At 40.8% G+C, this 16,403-nt stretch overlaps 2 protein-coding genes across 2 annotated transcripts in view; both read right to left on the bottom strand.

The window, feature by feature from the left end:
* Positions 1-16,403, bottom strand: part of TMEM217B (transmembrane protein 217B) — a 42,210-nt gene that overhangs the window by 5,334 nt on the left and 20,473 nt on the right. The gene's annotated exons all lie outside the window — the stretch shown is intronic.
* Positions 6,285-6,863, bottom strand: TMEM217 (transmembrane protein 217). The gene has a single exon (XM_036074333.2). The coding sequence runs from the start codon at positions 6,861-6,863 to the stop codon at positions 6,285-6,287; it is 579 nt and encodes a 192-aa protein (XP_035930226.1).

Here is a 16,403-nt window from a genome sequence, read left to right as displayed (position 1 = left end):
TTATAGCAATTCTAGGCGAGGGAACACCTGCAACCCTCCACTAAGCTTGTTATTTGCTTCTTGTTTAGTGACTGGCTGGATTATTTTGGTAAATGATATTCTTCTCCCTTGCACCTCAACCCCCCAAAGGGTGAAGCTTTTTTTTAAAGTAATCTCTACACCCAACGTGGGGCTCAGACTTAAACCCCAAGATCAAGAGTCACATGCTCTACTGACTGAGCCAGCCAGGTGCCCCATGGTGTGAAGCTTCTGATGCTGCTTGTCAGGGAGGTGCAGCTTAGGGTGTGCCCACAGTCACTCTAGGATGGAGTGGACTCGGAAGAACTCTTCCCTCTTCCTAATCATACCTCAGCTGTTAAGGTTTACTAATCGCTGGCTGATTGCTCGATTGTTTTCAATAATACCCTAGGACAGAAATTGCTCTACAGACGAATCCAATCAAATTCAGGCTCTTTTGAAGGAATAGTTTCAGAAGTCAGTGTTTGATATTTTTTCTGACCTCAGGAGGGTTTCTCCTAGTTATTTCTTTCTCCAGTTCTCTCCTGAAAACTAGCTAGCCTACAGTTTAGCCTGTAACTTCATTGGATTTACATATCTCCTACCAAGTGCCTTTTGCCACAGTCTTTACTGTTTATTTTATTTCATTTTATTTTATTTATTTCTATTTGACAGAGAGCGACACAGCGAGAGAGCAGGGGGTGTGGGAGAGGGAGAAGTAGGCTTCCTGCAGAGCAGGGAGCCCATCTGGGGCTCGAACCCAGGACCCTGGGATCACGACCCGAGCCGAAGGCAGACGCCCAGTGACTGAGCCACCCAGGTGCCCCGTCTTTACTGTTTTAAAGAGTGTCTTTAGATTTAAACCTCTCCATGCTCTGTTGTAAATGAATCCAGTTCCTTTGGGAAGAGATTATGAACAATCTGTTTTATGGCTTACTTCTCCCCTGTCCCAGACAAAATATCTGAGCCACAGCCCTGGAACGGCGAGTGGGGACAATTACATGCTTCTGTTTTAGTGACATTCCTGCATTAGGAGCTGAGTGCTCTGTTCAGGAGGGAAGAGATCTGGATAAACAAAATGTGGTATACACATACAATGGAATATTACTCAGCCTTAAAAAGGAAGAAAATTCTGACCCATGCTACAACATGGATGAACCTTGAGGAAATTATGCTAAGTGAAATAAGCCAGTCAAAAAAGGACAAAAGTTGTTTGATTCCCCTTACATGAGATAGCTAGACTAGTCAAGTCATAGACACAGAAAGTAGAATGTTGGTTGCCAGGGGCTGGGGTTGGGGAGAGGATGGGGAGCTATTGTTTAATAGTTATAGAGTTTCAGTTTTGCAAGATAAAAAGAGTGCTGGAGATCTGTTGCACAACAATGTGAATGGACATAACATTATTTAACTCTACACTTAAAAATGGTTATGATGGTAAATTTTATGTTATGTATATTTTACTACAATTTAAAAAATTAAAATTATTTAAATCTTAAGAAATGAAAACGTAATAATCTTTTTCAGGTATAGAAAAGCCGAAAGAATTAATCATCAGCAGATCTGCACTACAAAAAATGTTAAAGGAAGTCCTGGCGGAAGAAAAATGATACCTGTAGAAATCTGGATCTGTACAAAGGGACGAATAACCCTGGGAATGCTAACAATATGGGTAAATATAAAAATAGAAAATAAAGATTTTTTTCCTTGTTATTTAAAGCTCTTTGAAAGACAATTCAAGCAAAGATAATAACAATATATGATGAGGTTTATAAAAGTAAAATGTATGATAACGATAGCACAAATAAGAGAGGAAAATTGGAAGTATAGTGTTATAACATTCTTATACTATATGTGAAGAGGCTTTATATCACCTGAAGGTAGACTGTGGTAAGTTAAAGCTCTTTACCATAAACTCTTAAACAACCACTAAAATGCACAACAAAGAATTACACATAGATATAAGTTGGCAAAGGAGATAAAATGAAGCCATAGAAACATCAAATTAATCCAAAAGAAGGTTAAAAAAAAAAGAGGAAAAAGAAACAGAGAATAGATGAGACAAAAATAAAACAAAACAAGATGGCCACTAAATGTAAAAGATCTAAATACTCCAACAAAAAAGTAGAGGTTGTTAGATTGGATTAAAAAGGAAGACCCGGGGATACCTGGCTGGCTCAGTCAGTAGAGTATGCAAACCACCCCCCCCCCTTTTTTAAAGATTTTATTTATTTATTTGACAGAGAGAGAGAAAGATCACAAGTAGGCAGAGCTGCAGGCAGAGGGAGAGGGAGAAGCAGGCTCCCCGCTGAGCAAGGAGCCCAATGCGGGGCTCAATCCCAGGAGCCTGGGATGATGACCTGAGCCCAAGCCAGATGCTTGACGGACTGAGCCACAAAGGCATCCTGAGTATGCAACTCTTGATTGCAGGGCTGTGAGTTCGAGGCCATGTTGCAGGTAGAGTTTACTTTTAAAAAAGCTAAAAAAAATAAAAATAAAAATAAATACCCAACTACATACTGCCTATAGTTAGCATACTTTATATATAAAGACATAAACTGGCTGAAAAAAAAGAGATGGGAAAAGATATACTATGTCAATACAAATCAAAAGAATACTGGAGTGGCTGCTTTAATATCAAATAAACAAAATTTCAGGGCAAAGAATAATCTCAGCAATAAAGAAGGTCATTTCATAATGATAAAGGGGTCGATTCATCAGAAGGATATAACAATTCTAAACATTTATTTACCCATTAATAGAGTTTCAAAATATATGAAACAAAAACTGATAGAATTATAAAGAGAAACAGACAAATCCATAATTATAATCAGAGATTTCAATACATCTCTTTCAGTAATTAATAGAACAAGTAGACAGAAAGTTAGAAAAGATATTAAAAGATTTGAACAATATTATCAACCAACTTGATCTAATTGACATTTGGAGAACACTGCACCTGACAATAGCAGAATAAATATTCTTTCCAGGAGCACATGGAACATTTATCAAGATAGAACATATTCTGGGCCATAAAACTATTTTCAATAAATTTAAAATGATTCAAATCATAAATGTATGTTCTCTTATACTGAAATTAAGTTAGAAATAATTAACAGAAAACTTTCTGGAAAATCCTCAAATATTGAAACAAAGTAGCACATTTATAAATAACCCATAGATCAAAGAAAAAAATCAAAAGGAAATTAGAAAATATTTTTAACTGACTAAAAATGAAATACAACATAAAAAATTTGTGTGAAGCCATTAAGGTAGCACTTGGGGGAAATTGTATAGTACCAAGTGCCTATCTTAGAAAATAAGTAAGGTCTTCAATTAATGGCCTCAGCTTCTACTTTAAGAAAAGTATAAAAAGAAGAAAAAATTAAATTCAAAGTAAGTAGAAGAAGGAAAAGAATAAAGATCACAGTGGAAATCAATGAGACATAAGACATAAGGAAGAGATAAAAATCAATGAAACAAAAAGCTGGTGTCATTAAAAACTTAAAACCTCTAGTCAGGCTGATCAGAAAAAGAAAAAGAGAAAAAAATTAACAATATCAGGAATGAGAGCAGTGACTTCACTGCACATTCTACAGATGTTAAAAGGATAATAAGGGAATATTATGAACAGCTTTATGGCAATAAACTTGACAACTTAGACAAAACGGGCAAATTAAAAGACACAGACTAGGGGCACCTGGATGACTCAGTCAATTAAGCATCTGCCTTCGGCTCAGGTCGTGATCCCAGGGTCCTCGGATGGAGCCCCGTGTTGCCCTCCCTGCTCAGCGGGGAGTCTGCTTCTCCCTCTGCCCCTCCCCTCACTGGTGCTCTCTCTCTCTCTGTCAAATAAATAAAATCTTAAAAAAAAAGAAAGATGCAAACTTCTAAAGCTTACTCAAGAAGAAATAGATAACCCCAGTAATCCTTATACCTTTTTTTTTTAATTGAATTTGTAGTTTAATACTTCCCACAAAGAAAATTCGAGGTCCAGATGACTTCACTGCTGAATCCCACCAAGCATTTAAGGAAGAAATAAATATCAATTGTATATAAACTCTTAAAGAAAATTGAAAAGGGGGCGCCTGGGTGGCTCAGATGGTTAAGCGTCTGCCTTCGGCTCAGGTCATGATCTCAGGGTCGTGGGATCGAGTCCCACATCAGGCTCCCTGCTCCTTGGGAGCCTGCTTCTCCCTCTGCCTCTCTCTCTCTCTCATGAATAAATAAATAAAATCTTTAAAAAATAAAAAAATAAAAAAATAAAAAAAAGAAAATTGAAAAGGAAGAAATACTCCTTTCTATGAAGTAAGCATTACTCTGATACCACAATCTGATGAAGACATTATAAGAAAACTACAGACAAATATCCCCTATGAACATAGATTCAAAAATTCTAAACAAAATTGAACAAATCTAATTCCACAATATATAAAAAAGATTATACAGCATGACCAAGTAGAGTTTATTCCAGGAATATTCATGTTTGGTTTATTTATTTTTTATTTTTTAAAGGCTTTTTTTTTTAAAGATTTAATTTATTTATTTGACAGAGTACAAGCATGGGGAGCAGCAGGGATAGGAAGAAGCAGGCTCCCCACTGAGCAGAGAGCCCAACGTGGGGCCCAATCCCAGGACCCCGGGATCATGACCTGAGCCAAAGGCAGACGCTTCACCAACTGAGCCACCCAGGCGTCCCTGAATCTTTTTTTTTTTTAAGATTCTATTTATTTATTTGAGAGAGAGAGAGAGCACGTGTGTGTGTGAGCAGGGGAAGGAGCAGAGGGAGAGGTAAAAGCAGACTCCATGCTGAGCACATGGAGGTTGACAGGGGAGGAGGGCTCGATCCTATGACCCTGAGATCATAACCTGAGCCAAAATCAAGAGTCAGACGCTTAACAGACTGAGCCATGTACTGACCCCACAACATGGATGAATCTTAAAGGTATTAGTCTGAGTGAAAGAAGCCAGACCAAAAAAGAGTGCATACTATATGACTCCATTTATGTAAAATTCTAGAAAATGCAAACTAATATATAATGACAGCAAACCACTGCCCTTGAGATGGTGGGGGGGGGTGCAAGAAGGGGAGGGGGCAGGTATTAAGAGGAAACTTTTGGGGGAGATATGTTTAGGAATTCAGTTGTGATGGTTTTACTGGGATATACTTACATCAAAACTTATCAAATTATATATTTTAAACATATGTAATTTATTATATGTTAATTATACCTCAAGAAAGCTATTAAATAAACAAACACTTAACATAATGCCTAATGGGGTGCCTGGGTGGCTCAGTCGGTAGAGCATCGGGTCATGGTCTCAGGGTCCTGGGATCGAGCCCCGCATCAGGCTCCCCGCTCAGTGGGAAGCCTGCTTCTCCCTCCCACTCTGCACCCCCCTTGTGCTTGCTCTCTCTCTACTTGAAGTAGAAATTTGCTCAATTTGTCTTCCATCCTGGCTCAAACTTCTGACAGTTTCGGAAACTGAATGCAAAGTGACGTTTGTTGATCTATGGTAATGCATAGTCTTGTGCTGTCTTATATGACGGGCTTATTAAGTCATCAACAGTGATTTTGTTTCTTCCACTAAACTGCAAAATCCTCAAGGTCAGGCCTTGTACCTTGAACTTTTTTGTATCCTCCCACGAAGTCCAGCATAGTGACAGACAGAAAAGTTTAACAAATATCTTTTGGTGAACCAAGTGCAGTTTGTGCTTTTTGACAAATCTGGGGGAGGGGGGACTCAAGACAGAAAATGAAGAATGATTTTCTCTATTTTTTATTCTTCTACTTATCTGGAATATAGCATAGAGGACATAAGGAGAAAGACCATGGCACAAACCTACCCCAAGGCACCACCTCTACCCCTTATGCCACAGCTACCTGAGATATAGATACAGATCTGCCTGTCCCAGGGTTGGATTAGAGAGCTGTGGGTTGAAGGCTGATGTGAAGACAAGCACCAAGGTGAAAGGATTGCCAGACTGCAAGTCAGCTTCGTTTCATTCCCTTGCTGTCTTTATTTTGACCTCTAAGGTGGTGCTGACCGACAAAGGAAGGAGGAACTCAAGGAGTGCTTGAAATAGAACCATGTCCTTTCACCAAATGCCTTCAATGAGCAGGTGGTCCCAGTTGTGATTATAATGACATTTCTCTCCACGTTCCCCCCAAAAGGTGGCAGTAGGGGCTCTACAGCTGAACAGATCAGCAAAAGTGAAAGAGATGGAGCTACAACTACCATCAGAACCTGGGATTTTTGCCTGTGGAGGGGAGAGACAAGGGTAAACATTATCCACTATAGTGGTGGGTAGAGTTGATGATCTTTGATTTCCGTCGTGGGAACTCTCCATTGCCTGTAGAAATACGTCTGTTGTAGGAGATTATATTGCCCTGGCTTTGACTTTTATAGATTATGTGGGCATAGGAGATGATATAGAACATCCAGAAACAGTGCATGAATATACGGGACAGCAAGCCAAACCAGCGCACGACCCTGACCTCTTCAATGACAGAGTCATTGTTGGTAAGGATTTGAACTACAATGTTTACAATTTCATAGAAAATGATCCAGATGATGTAGATCACCAAGCCCTGGTATATTTGGGCATATACCGAGTATAGGAGGAAGCAGCTGATGATGATGGTAATGAAAGACAGGAAGAAGACAACATTGGAAGTCCAGCAGATGATGAACTGCTTTACCAGGACGCCTGCGCTCTTTGTCTGTACATAATTCTCAATGCAGTCGTTGCTCTTTATGTACTTCTGTTCGAAGATGAGGTACATGTTGGTGGCCATGATGGTGAAGACCCCTGATAACACGGTGCCCATCCTGGCTGTCATCCCAAACCAGTGCTGTTGTCTCATGCTGAGACCTCCTGTGAAGACAAACAGGATGCAGGACAATCCTGGTTCCTGCCAATGTGGTAAATGATCAGGGTTTCTGCTCCCTGCCCCAAAATCCACCCTGGAAAACCAATAGAGAGAGATATGGAAACCAGGAAATAACAGCTTTGGGAAGACATTAGACTCTAAAATCGCTTGGGAGTGGGAGTGGGGAGGAGGGAGGATGCAGTCTGGGGCTGGTGGCCAGGAGCAGATAAATGAGAGAAGTGGTTCCTAGCCCTGGCTTCGCATTCGAATCACTGCAAGTACCCATGCTCAGGCTCCACCCCAGACCAATGAGAACATTCTCTGAGTTCGACCTAGATATCGGTATTTTTCAAAACTTTCTAGTGATTTCCATACGTAGCCAGTCTTGGAAAACCTGGAGTAGAAAAGGTAGTTTACTTATGCTCTTATCTTTCCCGGCGTTGCCTTAGGCAACCATTCCTGCCCCCTGAGGGGGGAAATTGGCAGCACTTGCCAGACCTTGAGGGCAGGTGTCTCAGGAGAAAAATTAGCAGTACAATAGCCCTGCTGGTGTGAGGAGTTGATGAAAACAGGTGGGCACCAACAGGCTTTCAGCAATCGCTCCTGCACTACATATCAAAACTTAAAGACTACAAAGAAAGGTGTGCTTGAAGGGAAATTTACAGCTTCAAGGATGGAATAGCCTAATAATAGAAAAGAAAAAGCAATAATGAGCTGTGTGTTCAGCTAAAAGATTTAAGGAAAAAGACCAACACAACAATAAGAACAACAAAAAATAGGAGAAAAAAATAAATAGAAGGGCAGAAATCATTGAAAAGGAAAGTAGAGGGATTTCTGATTGGGTTATGGGGGTCAACCTGCTACTTAAAACAACTAAAAATGCTGGATAAAATAGTTTTTAAATATTCTTAAAAGCATAGAAGGGCTGGCAAAGTACGAGGTAGGAAGCCAATCTCGAGGAGTTCAGAAATGGGGAGAGGTAAGCAAGCATGGGAGGCAATTTTGCACTGAGGATATTTACCAATCTGAGCAAACTCTGTAGGCTAAGGATGAATGAAGTCAAAGCTCAGGGTTTACCAAGGTGGGTAGTCTATTAGAAAGCCTTCCTTGTATTAGTCATGGCTCCCCAAAGGGCTGTCATTAAAGGTGAATCAGAAGTAAACCTGACCCACATCTTTCTCTCAAGAGACTCCAAGAAAGAGAACTTAGTACGACACTGAACATAAGGGGAGAAACTCTCCTCGGGACTTTGTAACCGTAGCTAGACTTTTTGTCGATTTGTAATCCAAATTATATGAAGTATTCAAAAAAGCTTGTAAGGGGCACCTGGGTGGCTCTGTTGGTTAAGGGTCTGACTCTTGGTTTCTGCTCAGGGTCGTGGGATCCAGCCCCGCGTTGGGACTCCGTGCTCACCACTGAGTCTGCTTGTTCCTTTCCCTCCCCCTCTGCCACTTGCGCGCTCTCTCTCTCTTAAATAAATAAATATATAAAATCTAAAAAAAAAAAGCTTTTAAGTTACAAATCTAATTTAAAGTAGTCCTGAGCTGGAATTATCTCTAAGTTCCTGGCAGAAACAGACTCAAATCTTCTCTGGAGGAATACATCTTTGTGCTGGTTCTCAAAGAATCTCCATCAGTACATCTTCAGGGACAATGACTACTACACAGTAAAGAAGAACCTAGCACACAAGGAACAAGGCACTGCAAATGAGAACCAGCAGAAATAACAGAAGAAACAGAACTGCAAAAATATGAAACTATGAAACAATTATAGTTACTACATTTTTTTGCATTAAAATTTTAATTTTATTTTTGATTATGGTAAAATACACATAAAATGTACCATCTTAACTATTTTTTAAGTTTACTTATTTATTTATTTTAGTAATCTCTACTCCCAATGTGGGGCCTGAACTCACGACCCAGAGATCAAGAGTTGCATGCTCTTTCAACTGAACCAGGCTGGTGCCCCACCATCTTAACCATTTTTTAAAAAAGATTTATTTATTTATTTTAGAGAGAGAGAGAGAGAGCCCAAGCAGGGGCGGGGTAGCACAGAGGGAGAGGTGGGAAGAGAGAGAGAAGCATACTCCCCACTGAGTGTGGAGCCTGATGCCGGGCTCGATCCCATGACCCCAAGACCATGACCTGAGCCAAAATCAAGAGTCAGATGTTTAACCGACTGAACGACCCAGGTGCCCTGTGTACAGTCCAACAGTGTTAACTATATTCACATTGTCATGCAGCCAATCTCTAGAACTTTTTCATTTTGCAAAACTAAAACTTTCTACCCATTAAACAACTCCCTATTTCCCCTCTCCCACAACCTCTGGCAACCATAATTCTACTTGATTTTCCTTTTTTTTTTTTTAAAGATTTTATTTTTTATTTGACAGAGAGAGACAGTGAGAGAGGGAGTACAAGCAGGGGAAGTGGGAGAGGGAGAAGCAGGCTTCCCGCCGAGCAGGGAGCCCGATGCAGGGCTCAGTCCCAGGACACTGGGATCATGACCTGAGCCGAAAGCAGATGCTTAACGACTGAGCCACCCAGGTGCCCCTACTTTATTTTCCTTTTAAGTAGGCTCCACACCCAACATGGGGCTTGAACTCATGACCCTGAGATTAAGAGTCGCATGCTTTGGGGCGCCTAGGTGGCTCAGTTGGTTAAGCATCTGCTTTCAGCTCAGGTCAAGATCCCAGGGCTCCCTGCTCAGCAGGCAGCCTGCTTCTCCTTCTCCCTCTGCCCCACCCTCCCCTGTTGTGCTTTCTCTCTCTCTGTCTCTCTCACTCTCATTCTCCCGCTCTGGTTCAAATAAATAAATAAAATCTTAAAAAAAAAAGTTACACGCTTTACTGACTGAGCCAGCCAAGTACCCCATCTACTTTTTGTTTCTGTGAATTTTACTACTCTGGATATAATATATAATATACCTGGATGTGATATATTCAGAGTAGTAAAGTGGAATGATACAGTATTTGTTTTTTTGTTTCTAACTTATTTTACTTAGCGTAATGTTTTTAAAGATTTTTTTTAAAACATTTTATTTATTTATTTGACAGAGAGAACAAGAGAGCACAAGCAGGGGGAGCAGTAGAGGGAGAGGGAGAACCAGGCTCCATGCTTAGCAGGGAGCCTGATGTGGGGCTCAATCCCAGGACCCTGGGATCATGACCTGAGCTGAAGGCAGACGCTTAACGACTGAGCCACCCAAGCACCCCTACTTAGCATAATTTTTTCAAGGTTCATCTATGTTGTAGCTCGTATCAGAATTCCCTTTGATTATAACATTTATATAAATAAAAGACAATATTGAAAATATATGTGGAAACCTGAAACCATAGAAAATAACCTAGCAGATTTGAAAGAGAATCAGATAGAATTCCTAGAGATGAAAAACTTAAGACCTGAAATTAAAATTTTGGTGGGCATATTGGTAGCAGATTAGACACGATGAAGTGATAATTAGTTAACCAGAAGATAGGTCAGAAGACATTATCCAGACTGTAGTACAGAAAGATAAAAAGATGGAAAATATGTATGAGAAGTTAAGAGACATGAAGAATATAATAAGATGGTCTGATGAGAGAAAGAGAGGGAGAGAGAAAGGGAGAGAGAGAAAGAGAAGAAGGAGGTAGGGGAGGAGGAGGAGGAGGAGAAGAAGGAGGAGGAGGAGGAGAAAGAGAAGGAGAAAAAGAGGAGGAGGAAGAAGAGGAGGAGGAAGGAAGAGGAGGAAGGGAGGAGAGAGAAGAATAGGGTAGTATATTTGAAGAGATAACAGCTGAGTGTGATATTGTGATTTATTATAAGAAATATATATTTGGGGTGCCCGGGTGGCTCAGTCGGTTAAGCGTCCAACACTTGGACTCTTGGTTTTGGCTCAGGTCATGATATCAGGGTTGTGAGATTGAGCTCTGTGTTGGGCTCCACGCTCAGTGTGGAGTCTGCTTAAGATTCTCTCTCTCCCTCTCCCTCTGCCCCTCCCACCAAAATAATGAATGAATAAATCTTAAAAAAAAAAAAGAAATATATATTTGGTCTTCATCCCTGGTCCTGGCTTATAGTTCCCCAAACCCTTGACACTTCCTAAGTGTTGAGAAGGATAAAGGTGTCTTTTGTCATGTTAACGAGTCCGTTCCCTCTACCCATCCCCACTGCTTGTGCACCTGCACTCTCCCTCAAATAAAATCTTAAAAAAAAAGAAAAGTAGTTGATAACTGTGCAAGTCTTTTTTATTTGTGAAATGTTCTGAAAATAATACATTATTTCAACTAAGTACACCACTAGAAGTGATTCTGATTCCATCTTTGAATATTGACATTAAACAAAAAAGATTTATTTGAGAGAGAGAGAGAAAAGAAAGGGGGGGGAGGAGTGGAAGGAGAGCGAGAATCCCAGCAGACTCCACGGTGAGTACAGTGCCTGATGCTGGCTTGATCTCATGACCCTGAGATCATGACCTGAGCGGAAATCAAGAGTCAACAACTGAGCCACCCAAGCGCACCTACATTTTTTTTTGAAGTAGGCTCCACGCCCAGTGGGGCTTGAACTCATGACCCTGAGATCAAGGGTCACATGCTCTACTGACTGAGCCAGCCAAGCACCTCGAATATTGACATTTCAAATGCTTTTAAATGAAAGATATGTCTACATTGATTTTTAAATGAACTATACACTAGAAAAATAAAAAATTATTAATATGACAAAATATTGTAAAAGAGTTTACTTTTATCCTTCCACTTCATTTTAACATTATCCTTTTTTAACTGATTAACATTTATAATGTTTGTTTAAAAATATTTTCCATTTTTTAGGCCCTGAAGTAAACTTTTATCTTACTTGAGTGTTCTCATTTGACAACCTGCAGATCAGTCTAGTTTTTTCTGAGTGGTCTATATCTAGGACATCAGCAAGTATATTTTTTGGGGAGCACTGCTCTCCCAGGTTCAATCCCAGGGTTGGGGGAGCAAGTTAATTAATCACATTCTGAACCATCAAGGGTATCGTGAAAATTGCAAGGGAAGAAATAGCTTTGGGGCGCCTGGGTGGCTCAGTCGTTAAAAGGCTCAGGTCATGATCCGAGGGTCCTGGAATTGAGCGTCGCATCAGGCAGGCTCCCTGCTCAGCGGGAAGCCTGCTTCTCCCTCTCTTACTCCCCCTGCTATTGTTCCCTCTCTCACTGTGTCTCTCTCTGTCGAATAAATAAATAAAATCTTTTAAAAAAATAGCTTTACAATTTGTAAGGGGGGCATCAAGGTTAAGAACAGCAAATTTTCAAGTCAAATGGTCAAAGTTCAGATCTTGGCTTTTCCATTTACTGTATACTTATCCTCTCCAGGACTCAGTTTCCACATCTTTTTTTTTTAATTCATTATTATTGGGGCGCCTGGGTGGCTCAGTCGTTAAGCATCCTTCTTTGGCTCAGGTCATGATCCCAGGGTCCTGAGATCGAGCTCTGCATCAGGCTCCCTGCTCAGAGGGAAGCCTGCTTCTCCCTCTCCCATTCCCCCTCCTTGTGTTCCCTCTCTCGCTGTGTCCCTCTCTGTCAAATAAATAAATGCAACCTTAAAAAAATAAAAAATAAAAAATAAAATTCATTATTATTATTATTTTTAGTAATCTCTGCACCCAATGAGGGGCTTGAACTCACAACCCCGAGATCAACAGTCACATGCTCTTCCAATTGAGCCAGTCAGGCATCCCCAGCTTCTACATCTTTAAATAGGGTGTATTAGTTCCTATTTTTATTTATTTTTTTACTGATTTTACTAGTTTGCATTAAAAATTACCCTAAAACTTAATAGCACAAACAACCACTTACTATGCTCATGGATTCTGTGGATGAAGGTTTTGGGCATAACATAGGGTTAGCTTAACATTGTGTGTGATGAGGAATTTGGACAGGGGACAACCAGGATGACTTCACACCACTTGCAAATTTGGAGGGGGGCGGGGGGCCTCTTCCTGAAGACTCATTCACTCACATGTCTGACAATTGCTGTGGGCTGTCAGTTGGGGGCCTCAGTTCCCCTCCATGAGGTCTCTCTGTGTGGGCTCATTTGGGCTTCTTTTTTTTTTTAAGATTTTATTTATTTATCAGAGAGAGAGAGAGCACAAGCAAGGGGAGCAGTAGAGGGAGAGGGAGAAGCAGACTCCCCACTGAGCAGGGAGCCTGATGCGGGGTTCGATCCCAGAACCCTGAGATCATGACCTGAGCCGAAGGCAGATGCTTAACTGACTGAGCCACCCAAGCGTCCCTCCCTATATCAGCTTTTCTTAACTGGGCCTTGTAAGTCCCACGGCATAGTTTCTACCGAAGTTTATTCTTTAGAGCCACCAGGCTGGCCTGTATTTAAAAGAAGGGGAATTAGATTCTGCCTCTTACGGGAGGAATGTTAAAGAATTTGCCCAGGTACAGGGGATTCCATGATCCCAGTGCTCATAATACAAATTCTCAGATTTGCCAGGTTGCCCAGGGAAGAAAAAGTGATCATAACAAAGAAATATTCACCAGTGGACTAACATTCTTCACCTCTCCCCACCCCCCAACATTCCACTTGAATGGAACTAAGGGCTCTGTGTGCTAAGCCCATCAAATCAAAGTCTTTATTGGTCAGCTTCTCTCTGGTAGCCCAATGCAAACAACTGACAACACAAGGCAAATCATTTGCAAAGCATGATTGCAAGTCTTGCAGAAGAGGCAGGATTTTATGCAGCCATAAAAAGGATGTAGAAAAATTGCTCAAATCCCACAAAACTACTAGTGAATGGATGTGACAGAGTTAGAGCAGTTAATACCCACAGAAGAAAAAAATCTATAAGCATGTAAAAGGTACTCCAATAAAGAATGGTTTGAGGATGACTACAACTGCTATATATTTATACAATGGGATGTTAAGTGGTCATCAAAATGAATGACTATAGCAACACACAATATGAAGGAATCCTAGCAATGTAACAGTAACGGGGAAAAGTAGCAAAAGAAGATACACAGTTAAGAACAGTTATAGAAGGGGGCGCCTGGGTGGCTCAGTCGTTGGGCGTCTGCCTTCGGCTCGGGTCGTGATCTCAGGGTCCTGGGATCGAGCCCCATGTTGGGCTCCCTGCTCCACAGGAAGCCTGCTTCTCCCTCTCCCACTCTCCCTGCTTGTGTTCCCTCTCTCGCTGTGTCTCTCTCTGTCAAATAAATAAATAAAATCTTAAAAAAAGAAAAAAAAAGAACAGTTACAGAGGGGTGCCTGGGTGGCTCAGTCGGTTAAGCCTCTGCCTTTTGCTCAGGTCATGATCCCCGGGGTCCTGGCATGGGGATCCTGCTTCTCCCTCTCCCTCTGCCCCTCTGCCCCTCCCTGGCTTGTACTCTCACTCTCTCTCACTCACTCTCTCTCATAAATAAATAAAATCTTAAAAAAAAAAACTTTAGATATATATTATAACACATGCACACATACATTTTATGACTGTATATATAGGTGCAATAAAACTATAAAACTGTCTAAGAAAACTATATAAGGAAAGCAGAGGAATGATGAATTTAGGATTCTAGATGATGGTCACCTCAGGTCAGGGGAGGCAGCAAAATGGTTTGGGCAGACCAGGCAGTCAGATCCGAATTACTGACAAGATCCTAATTTTATTTTGGTTGGAGGATTTGAGAGTACCTATCACATGATTAAAAATAATATTTAAAAAGTAAATAAAAGAGCCATGACTGGAACAATGAGGAATACATCATGAACCAAGGATTATGGTAAGTCTAACTGTGAGTACATGAGGCATGATAAAAAATACTCACATAAAACAAGGATAATAACACCATTTACCTCAAAGTTACTGTGAGGATTAAATGAGTTAATTAATTAATTAATTAATTTTAAAATTTATTTATTTGACAGAGAGAGACACAGCGAGAGAGAGAACACAAGCAGGGGGAGTGGGAGAGGGAGAAGCAGGCTTCCCGCAGAGCAGGGAGCCCGATGCGGGGCTCGATCCCAGGACCCTGGGATCACGACCTGAGCCGAAGGCAGTCGCTTAACGACTGAGCCACCCAGGCGCCCCTAAGTTAATATATTTAAAACACTCAGAACAGTGCCTGGAACCTAGTAAGCATCGTACTATGTAAGTATTTTTGCTATCATTATTTTTTGTTTTATGCCAAGCGGTAACTCCTTTTTATTATGTATGTAAAACTACTATTGATTAAACAGTGTTGCAGCAGACACCATTAGCTTCATTCCCAATACCCAGTTCCTTCTTCTTTACTAATAGAAGTCTGGTTTTGCTCGGGATGGCCATGAACCTAGACACAGGCAAAATATTTGCTTCTCTAGATATTTGCTTGTATGTGACACAGTTCTAGCAAATGACATACAAGCAGAAATCCACTGGGGGCTCTAGGAAGACTTTTGCTTTTTCTGATAAAAGAGGGTAATGTGGCTGATACCATTCCTACCTACCTCTTCCTTTTTCTTTTTCTTATTTTTTTATATTTTGTTTTTTTAAGTAATCTCTGCACCCAATGTGGGGCTCAAACTCACGACCCCAAGATCAAGAGCCGTATGTTCTACAGACTGAGCCAGCCAGGTGCCCCAGTTTCTCTTTTTCTTAACTTGAATGTGGTGTGATGCCTAGAGTCTCTGCAGCTCTTTTGTTACTACGAGGCAACAGGCATGAAGACAAAAGCAGATCTGCTAGGCATATCAACACTGAAAGAAAGTCTTTTTGCATTTTATTGCTTACCCCTAAAGTTGAGCATTCTTCTAGGTATTGATGACTGATTTTAAAATCTGTCTAAATAAGTCTAGAAAATCTTTTTTTTAAAGTAGGCTCCATGCCCAGCATGGAGTCCGATGTGGCACTTGAACTCATGACCCTGAAATCTAGACCTGAGCTGAAATCAGGAGTCGGACACTTAGCCGACTGAGCCACCCAGCCACTGCAACAATTATTCTGATGAGTAGAAAATAAAAATTCAAAGTGATAAGAAAGCATTGAGACATAATTTAATTCATAATATTGTTCCCTCCAGCGGTACCTGAAATAAAAGTGCATCTTGCAGTTGATGGCATTTTAGATTTTCTCAGTGATGGTAAGAATTTTATATTTTCTGTTCCTCTCATTGTTTGACTTGTGATCCCAGCAGAAGACATTGCTACTAGCTCCTTCCAGCTGAATCTCTTGCATTATTGGGTCAGGGGGAGGAAAATAACAGTGACAAGGAGCACCTTTATTTTTTTTTTTTTAAGATTTTTAAATTGATTCATTTGAGAGAGAGAGAGATAGCTAGAGAGAACACAAGCGGGGAGCAGGGGAGAAGGAGAAGCAGGCAGGGAGCCTGACGAGGGGCTCGATCCCAGGACCCCGAGATCACCCCTGAGCTGAAGGCAGACACCTAACAGACTGAGCCACCCAGAGGCCCCAAGGAGCACCTTTAGACGGCTTTACAGCCTAAGGCACCTGTATCAGTTAAGGGTACATTTGACTGTAGAGAACAGAGATTCAAACAATAGTAGTTGAAACAAATAGAGATTCACTTTCTTTT

The sequence above is a fragment of the Halichoerus grypus genome, chromosome 9 (assembly GCF_964656455.1).
Source record: "Halichoerus grypus chromosome 9, mHalGry1.hap1.1, whole genome shotgun sequence".
Classification (NCBI taxonomy): domain Eukaryota; kingdom Metazoa; phylum Chordata; class Mammalia; order Carnivora; family Phocidae; genus Halichoerus; species Halichoerus grypus.
Note: the sequence above shows the minus strand (reverse complement) of the source record. Positions and strands in the feature narration are given on the sequence as shown.

Coding starts and splice junctions, on each gene's coding strand:
- TMEM217 (XM_036074333.2), bottom strand. CDS start 6,863: ATGAGACAACAGCACTGGTTTGGGATGACAGCCAGGATGGGCACCGTG.